The sequence below is a fragment of the Aplidium turbinatum genome, chromosome 3 (genome assembly GCF_918807975.1).
Source record: "Aplidium turbinatum chromosome 3, kaAplTurb1.1, whole genome shotgun sequence".
NCBI classification, from domain to species: Eukaryota; Metazoa; Chordata; class Ascidiacea; order Aplousobranchia; family Polyclinidae; genus Aplidium; species Aplidium turbinatum.
In genome coordinates this window covers 10910501-10934015 of record NC_137474.1, presented here as the reverse complement: position 1 = coordinate 10934015, position 23515 = coordinate 10910501, and the positions used below count along the sequence as shown (strand labels likewise).

Genomic DNA, 23515 nt, shown 5'->3' with positions numbered 1-23515 from the left:
ACGTCATACTCGCCGTCACTTGCGCGGCTTCTACCTTTTTCTCGACCTTTGCTATGTTGACGTGTATTGTTTTGATATGATGGTCAGAATAAAAACAGCTGAACTGAACTGACTTGATTGGCGTTGCAATAGCAACCGGACAAGCAGACGACCAACTAGGTTTCCCTGGCAACGCTCAAGTCACATTCGCAGAAAAGACCTTCCTTGAGCTCACAATGAAATCGGTCAGTCCCTTTTTGCTATATTTTTACTCGCACCGTTGTATGCTTATAAACCAAAATGAAATAGATGTGAAGACACTGAATGGTCTATGTCAAATGTTCAACCGTTATCTTTAAAAGGGACGACGCTTAGTTTAAAGTTTGGTATCCATCCTATCATCCATGAAACAAATTATGTTTTACAGGCCCCATGCACCGGGAGCTACTCCTTCAGCAAACCAGTCTCCGGTCAACAGTCGTCGCGCTACTACCTGAAGAAGCCGCGTGTCGCCTGCCACTCGCGCAGCGTCGCAGAACGAGTTTGTCAGCAAATCCGCTACGCCAAAAACTTAGCCTCTGAGCAGACTGAAACAATGCAATGCGATCCCGACGAGGAAGTGACTCAAGACAGAGCCTTCGAGTTGGAAGTATGATGCTTTCCATACAAGCCGACGTCTAGATCAAATCACTGGGTTTTTGAAATTGAAATGACGTGCGTTGACGTGATCTGTATGTTCAACATGGTCAAGCTTCAGCGCAGATAGCAAATCAATGCAAAAAGTGGTTGATATGCTGCCTGGGACTTACTGTGAATATTTTTCTCTTGTTTATGCGTATTTTTTTTCAAATATTGTAAATTAACGTTGATATACGTTGTAATGACATAAGCTCCACTCATGGTGCTTGTGTCGTTGACGATCAAAACTATGCAAATCTTATCTTTCATGTCGCTGTTTTCACATCCACGCAGTTGGCATCAGCGTATGCCCTGCTAACAAAATCTGGTCGACGTTGAATCAACGTAAGAATGACCTATTTTCTTTGCTGTGTGAACCGTTGTACTTGGCAGTGGTGAAGCCTGTCCTACTGTATTTTAATCTTTTTTGCTTTCTTGTGTCCTAGCATTATACTTTTGATACCTGTCTACAAAACTGTAACATCAATTTTTGTATCCCCGTTGGACAGCAGAAGCTTTTTTACATGCACACAATAATTCATATTGTTTTCCAAGTCCTATAAAAGCAACAAAGCTGTGAAAGCACTATACACTAGTTGTGCTGAAAATCAGAATGTAGCAAGGACTTTTGCGTATGTTTGCTATCTCTTTACAGTAATTTTCTCAAAAATATAGTCGTTAGAATTGTCGATGCCCTGTGCAGTACGATATTTCATGACATTTCATTTGTTAACAGTTCATTTTTTGATATTTTTTTTTGCATTAATTTGCCCGCCATATTGCCCATGTTGCATATCACGTCAGAGTTTAATTTATTTTTGTGAACGAAAAAAGCAAGGTTAACTGGAGGCGAGCTTTATTTCGTTTCGGTAGCATACAACAACGTTTGACTTCAATGTTCATGTGCAGCTTACGCAAAATTACACTTGCTTTTTGTGGCAGCACTTACTGTTTACGACATATAAAACTTGCCCTCATCACATAGTTTTAATTTAGACCGGGTAGACTACACGGTTCGGCTGTCACAAAACCTCCATCTAGTATGAGAGCTCCAAGATAAGTTAACGGAGTACTTTATCAATTTAAGGCACTACAGTATACCAACTTTAAAACTAAAGCCATACTGTTTGTTTTTCCTTTTTCTTCACCATTTGTGCTCTCTGACTCAGATTGTCCTTTGGTGCTATGCTGTAACGAAATCGAAACTTTCAGAGTTCTGTTACAGAGGCTATTCAAATATCATATCACGCCTTTGAGGATTTTGTCAGTTGTCATATTTCATTATATAAACAAATAAAACAAAGTAACTTCAGCGGGTTTAACATGATGTATTACATACACAAATATAACATAATTAAAAAATTAACTCTAACGTTTTCAACACGTACGTGTGTCCTCGTCAGGAATTACATATCTGCAATATACATAAAATGAAAATTGTAAGGTAAATTTGACTTTGCACTATAACTGTAACTGTATACTAACGACACTCCAGACTGAAAAGCACAAACTGAACGAGTGACACAGGAATGATTACAAGTAAATTATACGGTGGAAAACAGATCACATGAGGTGATTTCCGAAGAAAGAGTCACCACCGTTCATTATATAACTTGACGAAATACGTCATCCAAACAGAAAAACCCGTCATTTTTACATTGATTCAACCAGGGATTAACGTCTGCAGATGTTAAATTAATGTAAAAATGACGAATTTTGCTATCAGGGATGTTGAGGGGTGAAGAACGCAAGAAATGGAGTCATATTGTATTTGAACAGCTCTCTACATCATTCTTAATTCAAGTTGTCGTGATAATAAGCTTAATAAATTCCTTCGAAAAGTGTCGTGATTCTTTTAATTTAAGCTAAAAGTCAAGCGTTTCAAAAAATAATTTTTTACAGTTTTCTGAGAAAGGTATCAGCAATGAAAAATATTGCCTATTTCCTGTTTTTCCATTAGTTAAAATTCAGCCTATTAATGGATTTGATATTTCCAAGGGTTTTCATTAACATTTAATTGCGTAAGCGTCATAATTCACTTATCATAGCTATGCCCACATTGAGATCGAAAGATAGGTAAAGTACCCAACGAGTTATATACTGTACTTGCTACATTATGAGCTAGGCTCATGACGTTTTGCAGAGAGGCCGAAACAGCTCACAGAGTATTTTCTTTTTTTTTATAATGCACAAACACGAGTGAACTACTCTAAATATTCATCCGCATCTGAAAGTTATCGGCTATTTTTGTTCAAAAATACATTGCTTGAATTACTTTTGTTGTGCGCACTGTTCTTACTTTGCTACTAGGCTGTTTAATTGTGTTGCGTCAAATACACGTACTATGTACTTCATGAGACTGTGTTGCATTTTGTATTGAGTGCAATATCACCCTACCAGTACGCTTTTCAGTCATAGAAAGAATCAGTTCGCAATGTTAGTAGGTTACAATTAGTCCAGATGCTTAGCAATATCTATTATTGTCTATGCAAGAACTATTTTTCGCACATAGTCACTTCATTCTAAGCAGATGGCTTGGTCCTCCTGAATGAAATAACCGCTGAAGTGAAGTGAAAGATTTATCTACCCACACTCAAGTATATTTTAATTTTTTTGGGTTTCACATGAAAACTCTCTCAGCTCATCTCCAGAACTGGCGACTGAGACTCAGCGAAACCAAAACTGTGGCAGCAGCTTTCCACCTCCACAATCGGGAAGCTGATCGTGAGCTACACGTCCAGAACAACGGAAAATCTCTGTCCTTCTGCCCCGAACCAAGATATCTTGGGGTGACACTGGACAGATCGCTCACATACTGCCACCATTTGGTGTCACTGCGCAAGAAACACACATCCCGCGCTGCGCTACTCAAGCGCCTGGCAGGCTCTAGCTGGGGGGCGAGGGCTGATACTTTGCGTATAGCAGCCTTAGCCCTTGTCTACTCTTCAGCAGAGTACTGTGCACCTGTCTGGTGCCGCAGTGCTCATTGCCACAACATCGACGCTACCATAAACAGCGCCCTGCGCACAGTGACCGGGTGCCTGCGTCCCACACCATTGGACAATCTCCCAATTCTCGCTGGCATCCAACCTGCTGAGCTTCGTCGCGAAGAAGCCACTCTGTCCCTCGGTCGACGGGCACTGGAGCCTAACCACCTTCACCACAAGATCTCTGCTCTCCCAAGCGAGCACCCCCATCGACTGAAATCAAGACACCCATTCGTGCCAGCCGCTCAACTTCTCATCAACAAAGCTGATGTACAAGACATCTCTGCGGCTACTTGGGCGGACCATAAATGGAGTTCTGAATGTAAGTCAAGCGCCACCAGACTCTATTCGTTCATCCCCGACGCCGACACGCGCCCCATCGGCCTGACACTACCAAGACAGGCATGGCTGCGCCTCAACCGTCTCCGTACGGGCGTCGGGCTTTTCCGCTCAACCATGCACCAATGGGGAATGGCCTCTTCCTCCTCTTGTGAATGTGGTGCCGAGGAACAGACCGCATACCACATCATCAATGACTGTTCCATCTTCAAGCCACCTAACGGAGTGGAAGGTCTGCGTGTCATGGATGATGAAACCAAAGACTGGCTGCTCTCTAGTAGCCTTCCAGTGTAGTCCGGGAACATCGTGCATCTGGGGTGGTAAAAGGATAGACCCTCGGCCCCAGAGGCTCACACGACGACGACGAGTGGTAGCCTATAGGCCAAGGGGTCGCGAAACCTTCCACTCAGGGTCGTAAATAATTTACATCTGTGTGCACACCGGTAATCATCGTTTAGGAGCGTAGGCGCAATATCTATCATGGATAATATAGTCACTTTATTTTTTACAAGATGATAGATTGAAACTATAAGACAGCAGCCTAAATCTACCGTGATTGCACAGTAGACTTTCTGGACTCGATGTTTGCTGCCGAAATTGTTCAATATTTTAGCAAGTTTTCGTAATTTGACCAAAGTTTGTCAAATCCTGGATATTGAATTCCCGTTTCGGTTAGTCGTTGATCAATTCTGTTGCTCTGCTCACGTGACAGAAGATGCTTCCAATCACCAACTACTCCTTTCCGCAAAAAAGGTTTATCTTTCGGTCTTTCGTAAGACTGAAATACAATGATCAGGATGGTTATTTATAGACGTACCGGTAGTTATATTTATAGGTTTTGATCAGGAATGGCAATTGCCTCTCCCTGAAATATATTAAATAAGAATTTTGCTCTCAGTTAGAGTACGATATCATTTGATAAAGTTTTACTATTGGGCTAGGGCCTAGGCTGAAAGTACTCTCAAAATGTGCTGATGTAAGGTATTTTTTCCAAACTTTTACTGGGTAGGATCTCTGTAGTGTAGGTGCTCCGTTTTCGGCGACTCCTTGCCGGGATCACTCACATATCCAAAAAGTACTTAGGCTATACCTCCCGAAATTTTGTGCTTGCTACGCCCCTGGTTACCACCCATGCTTTCATCAGCTAAAATATTTAGGTTGCAATAGGCCTACTTTCCAATCAACGTTAGTCTACAATTGCTTGGCCATTAGGCCTATTCGATTAAAAGTTACAAGCATGGCAATATTTAATCTGTCGAATTTGAATTGTTGAATTTTAAAATACAAAAATTTCTAGATGCTACACTATTTTAAGTTAAGACGTGAAAACAGGCTAACTGAATCTGTAGGCATTAGTTTTTTGGAACTCATTATAGCGGCTCCAAATTTTCTAAATCAAGACGTTGCTAAAGAAAATATTAAAACATATCAAGGGAAAGTATTAGGCTACCAAATCATCAAAGAGAGAGCTGATTTTGGTGTTTATTATTATTAAAAAAATCAGAACTTGGCTCTGAACAAACAAATAAATTAGACTTTAGAAGCCAACACACTTTGGTAGCCTATAGGCTATATCTAAAGAATAGGCTACACGATGGTTAGAAGGGTGTTTCATTTTTTCACCATTTTTGAAATTCAAAATGCCTGGGGTCCCATCTGGTGGTATTTCGGTGAAAAAGTTTACACCCCAATTTTTTTTCGATTATGACGTCATATTGAAGTGGTCCACGAGGTTTGAAATTTTTGGGTCTCAAAATCTCGAAATTTGGCTGTATCTCCAGAACCACTTATCATAAATCGACAAAATTAGTGTCAATATGCGCAGAAGGGTTGGTTTTCTATACCTGATGTAGAGAATATTAAGGTCTATCTGCTTCAGAAAAAAAGTTATTTCAAAAAATCTGATTTTCGGTCTATTTTCTTATGAACAGAGATCAGGTGATCAAGATAAAAAGTTTTTCTGTATTTTTCCACTCTTGGAAGCTGCTATTGCGTAATAATAGTCCTCGTTCGTTTTGCAAGAGATGAAACGGTAATACAGTAATTGAAAGTATTAGGCTACTATCAGGGTTACCAGATTGGCCTTTTTAAGGCGAAATTTCTCGAATTTGGCTTTTTTTAGAGTCTGTTGGCCTTAGAAATTATACATTTGGCCTTTTTCTAGATTTAGCCTTAAATTTGGCCTTTTTCAAATTGATTCTTCAAAATGCATAATAATCAATATTTCTCATATATCGTAACCTTACCAAATGAAAACCATATTCACCATTGTTCATTGCATGTTCTATAGGCCTACTGTCTTGTTCAATACTTGTAATGTGACGTCAGCGCCGAGTCAGACTGCGCTCACTCTCTAGCCAGCTAGTGGTGCCAGTGCCGGTCTTAGGGTATTTCGGGCCCTGTGCGGAATATGCTTTGCGGGCCCCAATGACAATGATCCAATTCAGTAGCATAGCTAGGTATTTTGAAATGGGAGGGCGTGGTTTGACCGTCGGCAGACGAAGCCTGACGGCGTGATCGCCGAAGGCGACACCCAGCGGCAGGGGGTCTGGGGGAAGAAAATTTTGAAAAATTACTTTGAAGTTGGGGCATTCTGAGAGCATGTTCAAAATTTGGGTATGAATATTACTGTAAAATGGTGCTGTCCGGTGGCATAGCAAAAAGATAAGATCATGCATTCTTTGACATTTTTCAGAAATAAAGCTATGTTGAGTCTGGATGCAACCTATTTCGTCCCCTGAAAAATTTGTACCCCGATTTCGTACCCTGAAATCGGAGTAACAAAATCAAATTTCGACCTATTTCGTCCTCTGAAAAGATCGAGAGAAATTTGAAATGTTTGCCGCAACTCCGATCAGCAACTTCGGCTATGTTGTTTTTTTCTCGATCTTTTCAGGGTACGAAATGTTCAGGGGACGAAATAGGTTGCACCCGTGGAGTCTCTATGTTTTCTTGTTGCTAATTCCTTTGTTGAATTCACGTGTTGAATTTTTCCATTGGAAATGACAAAATTACTGAATTTTCTGAGTAAATTGCGGGCCCCCTAATTTGCGGGCCCTGTGCGATCGCACGGTTTGCACACCCCAAAGACCGGCACTGGTGCCAGATGTCACCACTGTAGCGGATTAAACTCATCCTCAACAGTTCTTTTATACTTGTTATTCTTCGGGCTACTTTCAGAAATATTTTTGCTACAATTTATTAAAATCCGCTATTATCAATAAATATGAATAACCTATTATGATGATGTTTATAGAAACAGGTAAATATCCATTTTGGCCTTTTTACCGTACCATCGCTTTAAAAAAAATGTCAAAAACCAACTGTTATATGGGTATACATCAGAGATGTACGTATACGCCGCAAATTCTAAGCCGCATACTTGCGGCGTAGACTTTTTGTTTACGCTAACGCTTGCGGCCACATTTTTTTGGATAGTTTGCGCTTGAGGCTACGCCGTAAAGTTTTCGCGGCTTTTTAGCGCATAGCGTCAACGCATACTTTTTAATGTATTTTTTTCGCTACAACTCGCCAATACCTTCCAGCGCTGCAGTTGAAAGAATGTTTTCAATGGGCAAAGACATATTGGAATCAAAACACAGCAAAATGTCAGATGAACACTTTCAGATGCTTGTGTTTCTTCGTGGAAATTCAAAATAAAACTTGTTTGTTTCGAGTGGTTTATACCGTGTGAATGTTTGGCACCTAGCAAACAAAATGAGTTTACGCTAGTGTATGCGCTGACGCTGACAACTTTTTTTACAAGTTGCGTTGACGCATACGGCGTATGGTTTTTCGAACGTTTGCGTTAACGCTGACGGCGTTAATATTTTTTGTATGCGCGTACATCATTGGTATACATGCGTACCTTAAGTGCTCAATACAAAGGATAACCTACCTTTACAGCATATCATCGTATCGTACATTCGCACTTCTTAATCTTTGTTCTCTACAGCAGGGTCTCCCAAACGTTTTTGGGCCACGGACCACTATTTGTGAATCTGTTTATTCGCGGACCCCCAATACAAAGGTAAAAGTGAATCAAACCGAATTTTGTTTATTTAAAAAACTGACAACATCAATGGGACGAATGGGATTGCTTCTTATTGCATAAGTCATCAATTCTCGGAGTTATTTATGAAAGGCAAACTCGTAAGTCAGAGTCCACGGAAAGTCTGGACCTGTATTTTGTCTTCATGTTGGCAAGAGCTGAAAATGCTGTCTCACACATGTAGGTCGTGGAAAAAGGCAATAAAATTTTTGTTGCCTTTTGAGATATCAATGGGTATTCCTCCACAACACTCAACCAGAAAGATGCAATGGCTGTTTGATTGAAACTAAGCATTAAAGGTCGACCAGATGATAATTCGGCTAATTCTTCTTCTTCGCGTCCTGACAGATCAGTCTTTGTAACAACAAAAGGGTTTAAAATCCAGTCAAAATTCTCATATGTCTCTTTTAAAAGTACTTCTTGAAATGTGCAGAAAGCAATTCCAAATGTTGTGTAACGTCAGAGAAAATCAACTCTGTATTAATTAAGGATTTGTTATTAATGTAGTCACACAGAACAGGAAACATATCCACAACATTATCCTTTATCCTTGTTTTCCATATGTTGAGTTTCTTTATGAGTGCTGTTGTTTTGTTTTGAGTAAGTAAAATGTTCGCATCTCTTCCCTGAAGTGACAAGTTCAATTGGTTTAGAAGGTTAAAAATACCTGCCAGGTAGGCTATGCAAGTTTCCCAAGCCAAATTTCATCGGCTACTATAGTGAAGCCAAGTCAGCATTGTGCGCTTGCAGGAAAACTAAAAGCTTCTCTCGCAGTTCAAATACGCGTGCTACAAGTTTTACTAGTACCGGTAGTCCAGTTTTAATCCGGTGATGTCCCCGTTACCGAGGGTGGCCGGATTCACCTCCAAGTGCCGCAATCGCCTTCACACCCTGCCTTCACATCAATCTGTCTAACTAACCCGTCCTCTCTTGTCAAGCCCACCTTGCTGCTTTCCTCTTCAACTTGCCTTTTCCATGCTTTCTTGGGTCTTCCTTGTTTTCTACGACCTTCCACTTGCAACTCCAGCGCTCTTCTCAAAACATCATCTTCATCCCTTCTCAAAACATGCCCTTACCACACCACCTCACTCCAACAAGTTAAATGAGAATATTGAATATACGAGAATTTTTCGTAAACAACTTTTTAACTGCAACGAAGGTGCAACAAGTAAGATTTACGATACTGGATCGCAAAAGCTTTCGAAATCATTTAGGCTAAGTTGTAAAGAACTGCGGCAATTATCTTTGACAGGGTAGGCTACGTACGGTACAACGTATATGCGTGACTTTCTAATTTCTAGTCATATCGCCACGGACCACCTGTGCAGTCGTCGCGGACCACCAGTGGTCCGCGGACCACAGTTTGGGAAACCCTGTTCTACAGTATAGTATCAAGTGCTGTAGCCAATTCTAGCACACAATCACATATTGGTCGTTGGTTAATTGTTGGTCGCTGGTTTGAGTCTTCATCCTCGGCTTACTCAGTCTGAGAATAGAGATTCAAACCAAAAGTAGTTGCTTCTCAATCTCAGTGGCGAACCTTTTTTATTCATTGAAGTAGTGTGCCTACCTCTGCACACTGGTGTGTATAAATGTGTAACTTAGTTAGATTTAGTGTTATGGGGTGGTAGCTGACTAGATGACTGCTTATGGTCTTTCGCTTCCATCCTGATTGCGCCATAATCTAACCAACAGTTGTACAATGCATTGTTTTGACAATTACATTTACTCTGCTTGTTTGTTATTATATGTGGTGCTGTTGAAACAATAAATTGACTTGACTTAAATCTAATATTTTCCTTGTTTGGCCTTTTTTTTGTATTATTTTGGCTTTAAGACCTTTTCATAGTCTGGCAATTCTGCTGCTGAATGCTGATATTCAACAAAAACAAATCCAGGCTCGGATTCTGGCACATTGAGTCACGACTTACAATGCTTATTTTAACTTGTTTGAGTTTGGCTTATTTTTGGCCTTTTTGCTACCTATTTGGCCTCAAGTTGGCTTTCTTTTTGGTGGGTTTGGCCTTTTTTGCAAATTTTAGTCTGGCAACTTTGATTACTATTATAGTGTAACCGTTGAAGAAGAGGTATGCTGCTCACCTGCTTCAGATTTTGATTAAGTGTCTTTAAGGTCAAGTATTAGCCTAGTAAGTCGATGCAAAACTTCAACGAATTGGAGAGAAATGTGCTTCCCCTTAATTCAGATATAGTCTGTCACTATTTTTACTTGAGGAATAAAGTAGCCGAAACTAATCCTAAGTTTTTGAAGAAAATACCCAATTTCACAGATTTGAAAGATCAACTGCTGAAAGATGTAGTTGGCATATGGAACAAAGATAGTCTTCCAGTGCTTAGCAAACAGAGCATTGAAGCGAAGTTAAAAGACGTGATAGGGAAGTACAATACAGCAAGAAAGAAGGAAATGAAACTCAGAGGTAATAAGGTTAATCAAGAATGGTTACATAACTTGTTCGATATATGTGCATGCAAGTGTTCGATCTCTGAAAATCCGGCTGCTTTGCAAAAGAAACTCTCTTGCAGCTGTGAACTCGAAAACCGAGTCCAGGAGAAAGAAATCGCTTTCTTGAAAGATCAGCGAAAACATCGAAAAATGTTCATCGGTGGCATAGATGTCAACTATCTAGAAAAGGCTTTGGAACGGGAAAATCATAAAAGGAGGCGAGAAATGAGCAGTGAAGTTGAACAACCCCTACATTCTTTTTCAATAATTGATAGAAGTTGTTTAGGCTACTTGCTGATCGTAGGATGACTTCGGTACGCCAGCAGCAGTGATGGGCATTATCGGCGATAATTATCGGCGATAAATTTTTATCGCTTATCGTTATCGCTCAATTATTTTTTTAGTTATCGTTTATCGTTATCGCCAAAGGCAATATTTGGTTATCGCCGATAAATTTGATTTCGGATCAACACACAAGTGGAAAGACCATGAAAAGTAATATTTTTACTAGCCACCTAGTTAATGAAACTAAAATTAAAACCAGTTCTTCTTCAGTGCCTGAAGTGTGTGTGCACAGGTCGTTGTCAGGGGAGGGGGCATGCCCAACTGCAGCGACGGCCCTGACAAAACAATAATTTTTAGAGTTGCAAATTGCAATGCAATGAAATGCATGCAACAAGGTTCTTGTTGTTTTGCTACAATCGGCAATCGCGAGTGAATTTTACAATTAAAATGTAAGCGCACAGGCGGTACAGATTCCTTTGAAGCGAAGCGAAAGAAATTGGCAAGTGGTTTGTGAAAGTGTCGCAATCCGAGGCCGCTTTTACATCGGAAACATGGTCTTTCGCGCCACCTCACGATCAACTATTTTATTCTTGTGTTTTCTTTTTTCGTTGGAAGTGTTAGTTTTTAGTAATTGTCGTAAAAAAATAAAATCTCTCTCGTCAAAACATGAAACTTACTGTTTCAAGCGCATTAAATCTTTAGTTGAGTAGATTAACTAAAATTGCAAGACCTTGCCTTGAGACGTGCGGTTACGTCACAAACTCAGTTTAAAAGACGAAATTCACACACAATAACAACACAAGATCGGTTATAGACTGCAAGATCGATTTTTTTCTAGCTTGGCAATATAACTTTAATCCAAAAATAATAACCAAATGCGAGCCTAAGTGCCATTTAACTTAAAAAGTTAACCCATTTGTGCCGAAAGTGAAAGTACTTAAAAACATTTTCGGAAAATTTAAATATTGCATAATTATGACCTAAAAAACATATCACAATTATTTTTTTCCTAGTTGTGTTTGTACTTTTTGAGAAAAAAGCCGTCCAATATATAAGACGCTAGGCAAATCCGTTATCAAATTTCACAAGTTTCTTGTGCGTAATGCATAAGCGTTATTACATTTTACTTATCGCTCAAAGTGATAAATGGGAAATGTCTTGTTCAATGTTCATGTCTTGCCATGTCATTATTGTCATCGAGCATTTGATTGAAATGAAAGTTCAAAAAATATGAAGATGAAAATTAGCAAAGTAACACAACATCACTGAAACAAGTCATTGCGGAATATGATATTGCTTGAAGCATTTGACATGCAGACCGACATCACATTTTTTGCATCTTGTAGTAGTTTTTGCATGACAATAGGCGCATCGAGTTGCGTGGTAAAATCATGCTAAATACAGTATAACCTTTCTCATTTACCTATGCGACATAGCCTACCTCAATCAAATATTTTTATTCCCACAAATACAGTGCCTATATTGTAATTCTTATCTCAACAACTCAGCGTTCTTCCATTGCTTTAATGATGGTGTTCACAAAGAAAACAAAAAAAATTATCTGAAATTATCAGTAACTTACGATAATTATGTTTTTGTTCTTAAACAAACACGACTAATTTGACAAGATTGATGGATTTCACAGTATGCACATTTTTACTACCAATAACGCTTTAAGATTGCTGATAAACTTTCAAGCATTTTGCGTTTTTTGGAATTTTTTCAATTATTGCTGACTTTGCTGTAAACAGACCTTTAAGCAGAAAGCAAAATACAAAGTTTGGAATTTTTTATGGTATTTTCATTTGATTTAATTATTTTACCTACTGCACGTAAGCGGCAGTGTAACTCAATTGATAAAAGCATCCAACTGATATCTGAAGGTATAATTATAAGCACGGCGGTTACCTCAGTGGTTTGATTTTGGATCAAGAGGTTGAAGATTCGATACCTACTGCCGCTGTTGCGATTCTATTTATGCATAACTTACAAAAAGTTTTGTCCCTTTACAGTATATTATGTTCGATTTTTCGTCATGTTGATGAAAACAGTTCGTGCTGCATGGGATGGGGCAGCGCTAATCAAGAAAAAAAAAAATTATCGTTATCGGACATTATCGGCGATAATTTATCGTTTATCGTTATCGCTTAACTTTTTTTTGATTTATCGTTTATCGTTATCGCTTTAGGCATTTTTCGTTCATCGATTATCGTTATCGCTTAACTGAAAAATGAGTTATCGCGCCCAACACTGCCCAGCAGTCAGATCTTATGAGGTCGATTCTTGGAAAAGATCAAATAGCTGCATCACCTTCGACACAAAAAAAACAAGAGAAAAATCTCTGATGGAAAGTGAGAACCTTTTCAACTCAGCTTCTGCCATGCAATTATGTTATGATGGGCGCGTTGTCGATAAAATAGATCGATACGTTTTCTTGGGTCAACTTGTTGATAATAATGGCATAAAGCACGAAACTGTGCTTGCTGTTAAATCTTTTCCCAAAAGTGTGTCGGTCATTGCAGAACTGATTTTCGACACCATCATCCAGGAAGCTTGCAGAGTTCACCTATCCCAAGTATATTCAGCCATGGCTGATACGACTGCTCTCAACACAGGAAAAAAGTCCGGAGTCAATACTCGACTGTGTTAATTATTTTAATGATGAAGTTGGTCATGATATTCATACCCTTGAATGCATGTTCTACATAAACGAAATAACATCTTTCCCATGTCATTTCTTTTGTGGACGGCGCCAAGAAAGGTCATGGAGCAATGCAAGATGGGGCTTTGCTTAACCAGGTCTAGATAGCAAAACTAGACAAGCCAAGTACTGAAACCTTAACACCAACTGATCAGTTGAACGTTCCGGTAACAAGAATAGCTGCTGTGCATTTAAAAGCTAAACACATTTCTCTCCAATTCCTTGAAGTTTTGCATCGACTTACTAATACTTGACCTTAATGCCATAATGACACTTAATCAAAATCTAAAGCAGGTGAGCAGCATACCTCTTCTTCAACGGTTACTATAATAGTAATACCTTCAATTATTACCGTTTCATCTCTTGCAAAACAAACGAGGACTATTATTACGACATAGCAGCTTTCAAGAGTGGAAAAATACAGAAAAACTTTTTATCTTGATCACCTGATCTCTGTTCATCAGGAGAAAATAGACCGAAAATCAGATTTTTTGAAATAACTTTTTTTCTGAAGCAGATAGACCTTAATATTCTCTACATCAGGTATAGAAAACCGACCCTTCTGCGCATATTAACACTAATTTTGTCAATCTATGATAAGTGGTTCCGGAGATACGGCCAAATTTTGAGATTTTGAGACCCAAAATTTCAAACCTCGTGGACCACTTCAATATGACGTCATAATTGAAAAAAAATTGGGGTGTAAACTTTTTTTCCCAAATACCACCAGATGGGACCCCAGGCATTTTGAATTTCAAAAATGGTGAAAAAATGCAATACCTTACCCTAATGGTTAGCCTACATCAAACTCCTGGCCCTCGTTGAAAACTTCTAGGATTGTAAAATCATCCCGGGTCCAAAATTACCCCCTGAACTTCTGTATCAACTTAACTGCTTGTTCTGAGTGCACAGCCAACTTTACTGCTTGTTTTGAGCGCGCAGCTTTGTACTAATCTTTAAGAAGGAGCCTATGCCATAGGCTTATCTTTATAGGGCTGTGGAGTCGGGCAAAAAATCTACGACTTCTCGATTTGTAACTGGCTGACGTAGACTTCCGTGTTGCCTGACTTTTTTAATTTTTAAATTATTCAAAAGAGTAGGCTAATCAGTAGTTTTGTCAAGAGTAGTGCATTAAAGTTGTGGTATTGTAAGTAATATAGTTTTGGTCTGATTTATCATAAGCCTATTGAAGCAGTTTACAGTTGCAAACAAAAAGAACGACAAAAAGATAGGTAACAAAAATATTTTTTTATTTTTAATCGTTTTGTATTGTGTGGGAGTCGGCGTTTTTTAACTACTCTAAACACACCAAAATCCACTCTAACCCACTCCACAGCCGTCAGCCCCGATAGCTCAGTTGGTTGCCGCGTGACTTCGTGAACGATGAAGCTTCAAGATCAATCGCCGCTGGACCCACTCTGGGGGTATGAGCTTGAGCAACGTATTCTAAGGACTGCTCTCCATTCAGCGGCAGATAATGGAAGGACTATTTCCCCCGGCAACAGCACTTCAACAATCGGAAATTTCACTCTGTCAATCTCAGTAACCGGCCCTGCGTCAAAAGCCTCTACAAGTCTATAAGTATCTTACAAAATTACCAGGAACAACTTATCAAGGCTTTGTCAGTCCGAAGATAAAGATTCAAAACCAATACAGCCTTGAGCTTATATTGTAGTAAGCTAGGTTGCATAGTTGAAACATTACCAATTTGATTTCTTCTTTTTTCATGGCTTCAAAGGAAGATAGCTCAACAATTTTTTCGAGCAATTGTCCATCATTTTTCTCTAATTTTTCCTTCCACGATGCACCAAGAAAATCTCCAACTTTCAAGACTTCTCTAGGTACAGTAAAGCAGTTAGCCTATAGGTAATGTAGGCATACACAAATTTTCGGTAGATTAAACTAGCGCTGTTCGAATCAAAGCTACTTCGAAATATTTCGTTTCAACCTAAAGTCTCTGTCTTGGGTGGTTACATTTTGAATTAAGTTCCTCGGTGAAGAATGTTGTTTTGAAATCGAAATAATTTTCTTGTCAAGTCGAAAATAAACCCAAACAAGCGAGAATTTTCGAACTTAAAAAACACATTTCACTTTAAAGTAGCTAGCTATTATTTTGACTGACTTTAGCTTACTATAAGATGTCGTTTTAAATTAGTTTTCCTGTAGGTATAGAACATCGCTTCATTTAAGGTATTTCAAAACTACGTTTCATGTAAAAAAATTGTTTGTAATAATTAAATTTCATTTTGAACATCTGACCAGCATAGAAATTATTGAAAAAAAGCATTTTGGAATTATAATAAGCTTAATTATTTATTAATTACGTACACTACATTGTGTTTTGTTGTCATTGCATTTTTTATAAGCTTTTCTTCAGATTAAGCTTAAAGAGAAACGTATGTTTGTAGTAACAGATCCAATTAAGCGATCGCATGCGATGCCTGTACTTCGTATATTACAGGCCCGTAACCAGGGGGGGTTCTCAAGGTTTCCGAGAACCCCCCCTTGAGCCGAAAAGGTCCACATTTTGGAGAATGTGTAGTGTATATATACGACCACAGGATCAGCTGAAACCTTCCAGATAGTTCTAAAAAAGAGGTTTCTGGAAGATAAATGGAAGATTAATTGAAAACATTTTCGTCCCGGACGCATTAATGACGAAAAATAAAATGATTGATTGTACAATAGCAAAGTCTTAAAATTTGCTCATTGCTGCGTCATAATGCCTTGTGTTGCGCTAGCGAATGTGACGTAAGTCGTATTTTCTCGGTTACAGTTTACGTACGTAATAGTTAATCTTTCTTGCATTTTACCTTCTGGATAAATCTATTGATAAAACTATGGATATCTAAAAAAGGGGATGCGAAGGCTCACAGCGATTGCCTTATTCTTATGACACTACCAGGGCGGTAGTTTGTAGCGCGTAAAACATGCGGTTCTTTTCAAAATTGCGGAAAGTTTTCTGTGCCAGCTGATAGTGCAGCTGGCACAGTCAGCTACAGAAGACCGTTAGCAAATGTTATGTAGAGCATATTAAAGAATTCTTGTTTGGAAAGACAATCGAAAAGTTACCAGTAAGCTGTTTTTCGTAATAAAGCCTTTGCGGTAGACTAGATGTAAAGCAAGTAGGCCTATACGTGTAGTTGAATTAACAAGTAACCATGAGCATGCAGTAGGTATCCAGGCCTGATGCTAATAGCGCAATGCAGGTTATCATAAGAATAGGCTATTTATTAAATTACTATCGGTGCCAATTGTCATTTTACGAAAAACAGAGATTATTTACGATAAACAGAAGCCCTTCTACTGTCATACGTATTAAAAGCCTTCGTATCCCTTTCTTTAGACATCCCTGATAAAATCTTATAAATATGAATACAGTTCTCGTGAGAAAAGATAGTTGACGTGAGAACAGGCAACAGAATTGTGGACGTGTATTGGTTTAATCACTTTAATGGATAGTGTGGGATATACTTTATGCTGAATTACAGTGAAATTCGGTGAAGCTTACATGTATTTGTTCCATTGTCCCATCTTTTTAAGAAAGAAATTCCATGGACCATGGATGGACCATTGCAACTGATGTTCATTATGTGAACCAACAAAAATCTCTTTGGACCACTAAACATTCCAGGTGGACCACCAGTGGCGCAAACTGCTATATAGTATATATATATATATATTGCAAATTGTGCAGTAGCTTATATGACCTTAAAAGGACATCTGTCCCCCTCCCACTTCCGGCACCCCTGTCGGTTCCACTGTAGATGTGCTATTGTTAATGTGAAAATTGTTTGTACCGCTAATTATTTCGTTTTTGTAATGTTGACAATTTGAAGTTTGTTTTGTTTGTTGGTATATGTATTATGTACTTCCGCTTCTTATGTTTTGATTGCTTGCTTGTGGACACGCCAAGAAGAAAGTGTTTTCAAAAGGTCCATATTTTTAGATTTGGGAACCCCCCCTTAAAAATGTCTGGCTACGGGCCTGTATTAGCTTAGCGATAGTAAGGCTATAATAATTATGTTTAATTTTGCGCCCTTCGGTGTAACGTACCGTAGTCTTCAATGCATTGCAAATTACATATTATGCAACAAGCAGGCAGCTAGAAGCAACAAAATAACACGTAAAATCCTCGAGTCAGCAGCTGATGTACTCAAATATTTCGGTATGCCATTGCGCCTTTACGAGACATATCTGCATGCTCTGGAGTAGTTTTAAACCGATGCCCTTTCAAGCGTCGAGTAAGCTTTCTCACAATCCATGCATTAAGATTTTCGAGGAGTTGAAACCAAGTGCCACAAGCCCCAAAGTAGGCTATAAGTTACCCCTTGACAGAAGGAAAGGTTTAAAATTTGGGAAGCAAAATATTAGAAAATCTCTTGATAGCTCAATAGATAAATATCCTATATTGGAAACAAATATAATAGCAAGATGTAACAACAATTATAGTTCAACTCTCAGCTTCTGGTGTTAGGTAAATTACCGCAAGACCAGCTCTCTATACAGCCACATCTAAGAAATGGAACATTGGTATGCACAATGAGATTTCAAAAACAATAAGAAATTTCAGACCAACAATCCCTTTGGCCAGACTTGCGTCAGCAAATGCCATAACTTAAATGTTGTTAGGCCTGTAAGAGTGCCAAACTTCTCAGATTAAGATTTCGAAGCATACCCTTTATCAATTCGAGAGGAGTCCAACAATCAAACAAACTCACTTTTTAAGGTTTGACTTCATGTCTTCGTAGAGCACAAATAGAATATTTTCTTGTTGTAGACTGCGCTGGTACCATTCTGCTGTCATTTTAAAGTAATCTCCCCAGTCACAACGTCCAAGCATAAACAGTTCAAAAAAATCGTCAAATTTTCCTTCGGGCCACTCGTAGGTTTCGTAACCGACGGTATGATAGTAAAATGACGTGAGACAATCTTTAGGATTCCTCACTATTTAAAAGTGTACGGGAAGATGATCAAGTTGAGTATTTGAATTATATTAACTAAGTAGGCTAGCTACAGAAGTTAATAAGCTATTTTTCAATGGATATCGTAACTTGATAAAAAGTTGCATTCAATAATGAAAATAAACAATAAATACTATTAATACTACAAAAAGTGCTTAATGTCAAGCAAAACGCCATAATCATGCCCAAACTCTTAGTTCAGAGCCGACAAAAAGAACTGGTGGTCTAAATTAACTTAAAATCTTCCAAATGTAGCAAACAATAAAAATGAATATTCAAATTTATTAAAGTTTAAATTTGTCACTAACCATTACATTTCTTACCTAAACATATATATTTCGCTTTTGAACTTTGAGGAAGCAGCTCATATCGTAGATGGGATTTTATACAACGTGGTCTTGAAAACTCTTTTGTTTTTTCTCCTCCAATCAACTCAATGAAAGCGAAATGGTTGGAAATATTGTCTCCTTCAGGAAGATTGTTTCCGTCATTTATCATCAAGTACAAGACGTTGTTTAGCCATGTTGTACCACACTTGAGGAACGTCACCACAAAAATATCATCATCATCAGGCTTGTATTTTACAGCAGAGTCGAATGTTTCCTGACAGCCTGGACGACTCAATGGATAAACTCCTTCAATAAGCGGATGTGTAACGTAACTATAAGTCGGCAATTTTACGTTATTAGCAAGCACTTCAGGTATATCATGATTGGCAGTTTCCATTCTTGTGTATAAAGTCTATTTTTTTCAAACAAAGTTTATACATCTAACCTACATCAATGTAAGATAAATTAAAGCATATTGTCGTCTGCATGGCGGTGGAAACACGGGAAAACTTTTGTGTCGGAGGTAGATTTCTTTTCGTTCGGTGTAGATGTCTTTTCGTTTGTGCCAGCCGCCAGATTTTGTTCAGCGAATGTGATTAACTAAACATCTCTGTGGCTAGTTGTAGCCTACAGGGCTGTGGAGTCAGGCAAAAATGTACAGTACTACTCCCCGATTCCGCACACGCCAAAATCTTTCCGACTCCGGCTCCACAGCCATGGTAAATGGTGAATTGAGAGAAAAATGAAAACATATGCAATCAAGTTTTGTCTTCTCATTGTGACGTCAGTAACGTCAGTACTCACTGTCTCGATCTACCTATTCCCCTTTCCTGGATCCGTCACTGGCTACCGGTAAGCAAAACGTTAAACAGCAAAATTACCTATCAGTGCCTCTGACTACTGTTAGCAGTGAGAGTATTACACCGCTAATAAATGCCGCATAAATTTGATCAAAGAAATTCCTCTTCTTTATAAACTTTTGTATAGCTTATTAGTCTGCTGGTCGGTTGCATATACAAAATATTTCTGGGTGGAGGGGCAATTGCCCGTAAATAAGACTATGCCCCTGCGCCCTCTAAAACCTTTTTAGATCTACCACAAGCTCCTGTGTTAACCTGGTACTGGTGATAATCTAGTCTGGTTCAGTTTTTTGCACAAAATGTTTTTTACAAGACTCTGCATTCACAAAATAGCCTATTGACGAGTGACGTCAATATACAGTAAATCAAAGTGACGGCTTTTCTTTGTTCTCTTCATTTTTGTTATGAAAGATTGAACCCATTCCGGTTACTTATCGATTGAGTGAATATCAGCTTCAAAACATGCAGAGCTTAGGCTATTATGAATGCAGACCGTGACCTGCAGTGCAGATCCTTTAAGTTTAATTATTAACTAGTGTACTCGGCAGGCTAAAGGTGAAATCAAAATATTTTTTCGTATTTGCAAATTGGTCTTACTAAATCCTGTTCTTACGTTATGCTCATGTTTGCATGCTGGTCTTGGTCGTATTAGGACGCTTTAATGCTTCATTTATCTAGATTGCTAACTGCTTTTCATCAGATGTTCCGCTGGGGAAATGCGTATTCAATGAGGAAATGATTTTATTACCAACCTCAATACCTTTACATGAAATCTACTTCTTTACGTTTCTTATCCAGCATCTTCGCGACCAGCTGAAGAGCCAAGCCGCTAAGATCCTCGGTTCCGTTGACTTTCTAAGCAATCCGATAGGCTTGATAGGCGACGTCAAGGCCGGTGTAGAAGCCGGGCTGGCTCATGGCAACCTTCAAAACATGGTCATGCATTTCACGCATGGCTTGTCTGACTCAACAGCCAAGGTAATTTGTAGAAATAACGTACAGCCGGTTTTGCAATAGCATCGCATAAACGATGACTACTCATATTATAGCAGCGTTATGACTTGAGAACATAGTTTCTTTAAATATCTTTTTATTGCTGTAAATTGTTTTAAATTTGGCAATTTTTGAAAGGCATCAAGTCAATACATTTTCTGTGTCGTCAATGAATTTTTAGCAAAAGTTGAAAATTAAAGCGAAAGTCATTTTGACCGTTTGTTATTTTGAAAGCGGTCGTAAAATGTTTTGCGAAGGAAATTAGTTCATAGTGTAATGTACAATGCCCTAAGCGTCGCTACAAAAATTAATCGTTTGCAATTCCAATCCAGCATCGTTGTTATCTCCTGCAAACGAGAAACCTTAAAATATTTCCACAATGCTTCTCTATCTTTCGCAGTTCACCAGCGCTCTCTCGGACGGCCTGGGCGAGATAGCAATGGACGAAGACTACGAGAATAAGAGGCGAGTAATTCAAGCCAACGCCAGGAGCAGCGCTGGCAGTCACGTGGTTGCCGGATTGCAAGTACGCGATGAACCGTATCTCGCAATATTTCCGCTTCATCGACCGCTAATAGAATAGATTTAACATTAGACAATTTTTTTAAGTCTCTGCCATGCTCCTGATCTACCTCCTCTGAAGAAGTCAGTCGTTTTTGGTTGACGAAACGTCAGAAGAAATGCGGATTATCATCTGAAGCGCATTGTGATAGTAGCCTATAGCTTATTTTAAACCAAAAGAGCGTCTCATGTTATTGAATTAAATGCCTAGTGAACAGCCTCGTTCAATTTGTAAGCAAGCATCCTGTTTGTAATACTTAACACCTATGTGATTAATGTAGTTTTTTTAATGTTATTTCACTGTAAATATACAATTTACCAGGGTCTCATGGCTGGCGTGGTCGGCGGCCTGACCAGCGTCGTGACCCAGCCTGTCAAAGGGGCCCAGAGTGATGGAGCAGCAGGGTTCTTCAAAGGAGTGTTCAAGGGAGTTGTTGGAACCGTCACGAAGCCAGTTACAGGTCGGTGGACCATTGCTTGTGAGCACTTTGTACTTTTGTACATTCCAACGTTAGTACAGAAAAAACTCTGGGAATTACACGCGGTATATGTGGCAAGTACGATGGCATGGCTAGAAGATAAGGCGCTTCCTTTCAAATCATGCGATTCTAGTTTGACTCCCGGCTTAGCTGGTTATTGAAAAGCACCTCTCCCCTCTACTCAGTGTGTAATAAATTTTTTGGGCGTAGTTGCTGAAGGAAAGGCGGCGAGAGAAAGGAACCTGCTACTCACACTTTTTTGCAATATAAAAAGGGCAGCTTTTGCCTACTGGTTCTGTACTGACGGTAAATTGCCGCTTTTCCGACCATATGTTTCTTGACTGCTTGTTTTTTGACCGTATTATGTTTGTCTTGTTATGTTTCTTGTTTGTTGACCGCTTGTTTTTGACAAAAAAAAGATTTTATTTTCCAACTACCATTCAACAAAGGGTAGCACTTTATAAACACGCACGACATAGAAGATAGAAATTCAAAATTAATCACTTGTTCTGTACAGGCGTCCTTGATTCGGCTTCCGAGTCAGCATCTGCCGTGCGTCACATCAGCGTATCCAATGATCAGATTGTGACGAGGGCGAGACTGGTTCGTTGCTGCCACAGTTTTCAGGTGAGAATGTGAACGCAAAAAGTAAACAACTCAGCACTGATTACAACTATGATTAAAACCTACCTTGTAAATTTACTTCAAATTATGTTTTAAAGCTTTTTTTTGTCTGTGTTTTTAAACGTTTTGCTTTTTTATTTGGAACCTTACGGCAATACCTTTCAGTTACACATTAGTAGGCATTCACTTTCATTTGTATTACATCGACGATTGTTTGGCGATGCAATGAAGATGTGTTGCAAAATGCTTAGGCCTAATCAGGGCCGGATTTAGCTGATGGGGGGCCCGGGGCACTTTAAGATCGGGTGGCCCCATGCAAAAAAATTTTTCAAGCCTACGGCGCGAAAAAATACCTCTACGTCTACAGTAGCATTAATCCACCGCTGCACAGCATTTTGGAGGGACTTCAAAGGCTGAAAGAAAAAAAATAACACAAAATCACATTTTTTCCACGTAGGGGGCCCTTGAAAAGTCGGGGGGCCCGGGGCACCTGCACCCTCTGCCCCCCCCTCCTAAATCCGGGCCTGGGCCTAATACACTTACAATTGGGGATTGGTGACAGATGTTTTGCCTCGCCCTGACAGCATTTGATTCACGCATGCGCAGTCTTATTTTCTGGAGTAGGTGAAATAATGCACACACACCACCGTATAGTTTTTTCAACTTTCGTGTTGTCAGGGTTGCCTTCAAATCTACTCCAAATCTCAAGCCGAGGGACAAAGCTTTCTGTACGCGCTCAATCGGAACGATTACTCCAAGCAGTTTTACTTAACGTTGATATACGTCGTAATGACATAAGCTCGACTCTTGGTGCTTGTGTCGTTGACGATAAAAACTATGCAAATCTTATCTTTCTTGTCGCTGTTTTCACACCCACGCAGTTGGCATCATCGTCCCTGCTAACAAAATCTGATCTTGTTACTTGCATTTAACGTCCACAGACGTTGAATCAGCGTAAGAATGACCTATTTTCTTAGCTGTGTGAACCGTTGTGCTTGGCAGTGGTGAAGCCTGTCCTACTGTATTTTAATCTTTTTGGCTTGCTTGTGCCCTGGCATACTACTTTTGATACCTGTCTACAAAACTGTAACATCAATTTTTGTATCCCGGTTGGACAGCAGAAGCTGTTTACATGCACACAATAAATCATATTGTTTTCCAAGTTCTATAAAAGCAACAATGTTGTGAAAGCACTACACTAGTTGTGTTGAAATTCAGGATATA

The 23515-nt window shown here is 39.2% G+C and overlaps 2 protein-coding genes across 2 annotated transcripts; one reads left to right on the top strand and one right to left on the bottom strand.

Annotated features, from left to right (window-relative positions):
* Positions 1-1914: 1914 nt before the first annotated feature.
* Positions 1915-19599, bottom strand: LOC145766946 (sulfotransferase ssu-1-like). Its single transcript, XM_082578659.1, has 4 exons — positions 18769-19599; positions 18203-18428; positions 15186-15318; positions 1915-4761 (listed from the first exon to the last, which is right to left on the bottom strand). The coding sequence occupies exons 1-4, from the start codon at positions 19169-19171 to the stop codon at positions 4585-4587; spliced, it is 939 nt and encodes a 312-aa protein (XP_082434785.1). The 5' UTR covers positions 19172-19599; the 3' UTR covers positions 1915-4584.
* LOC145766540 (intermembrane lipid transfer protein Vps13D-like) lies at positions 19428-23089 on the top strand. The gene is made up of 6 exons (XM_082578264.1): positions 19428-19493; positions 20433-20612; positions 21028-21153; positions 21511-21649; positions 22185-22294; positions 22970-23089. Exons 1-6 carry the CDS (start codon positions 19428-19430, stop codon positions 23087-23089), a joined length of 741 nt encoding a protein of 246 aa, XP_082434390.1.
* Positions 23090-23515: the final 426 nt, after the last annotated feature.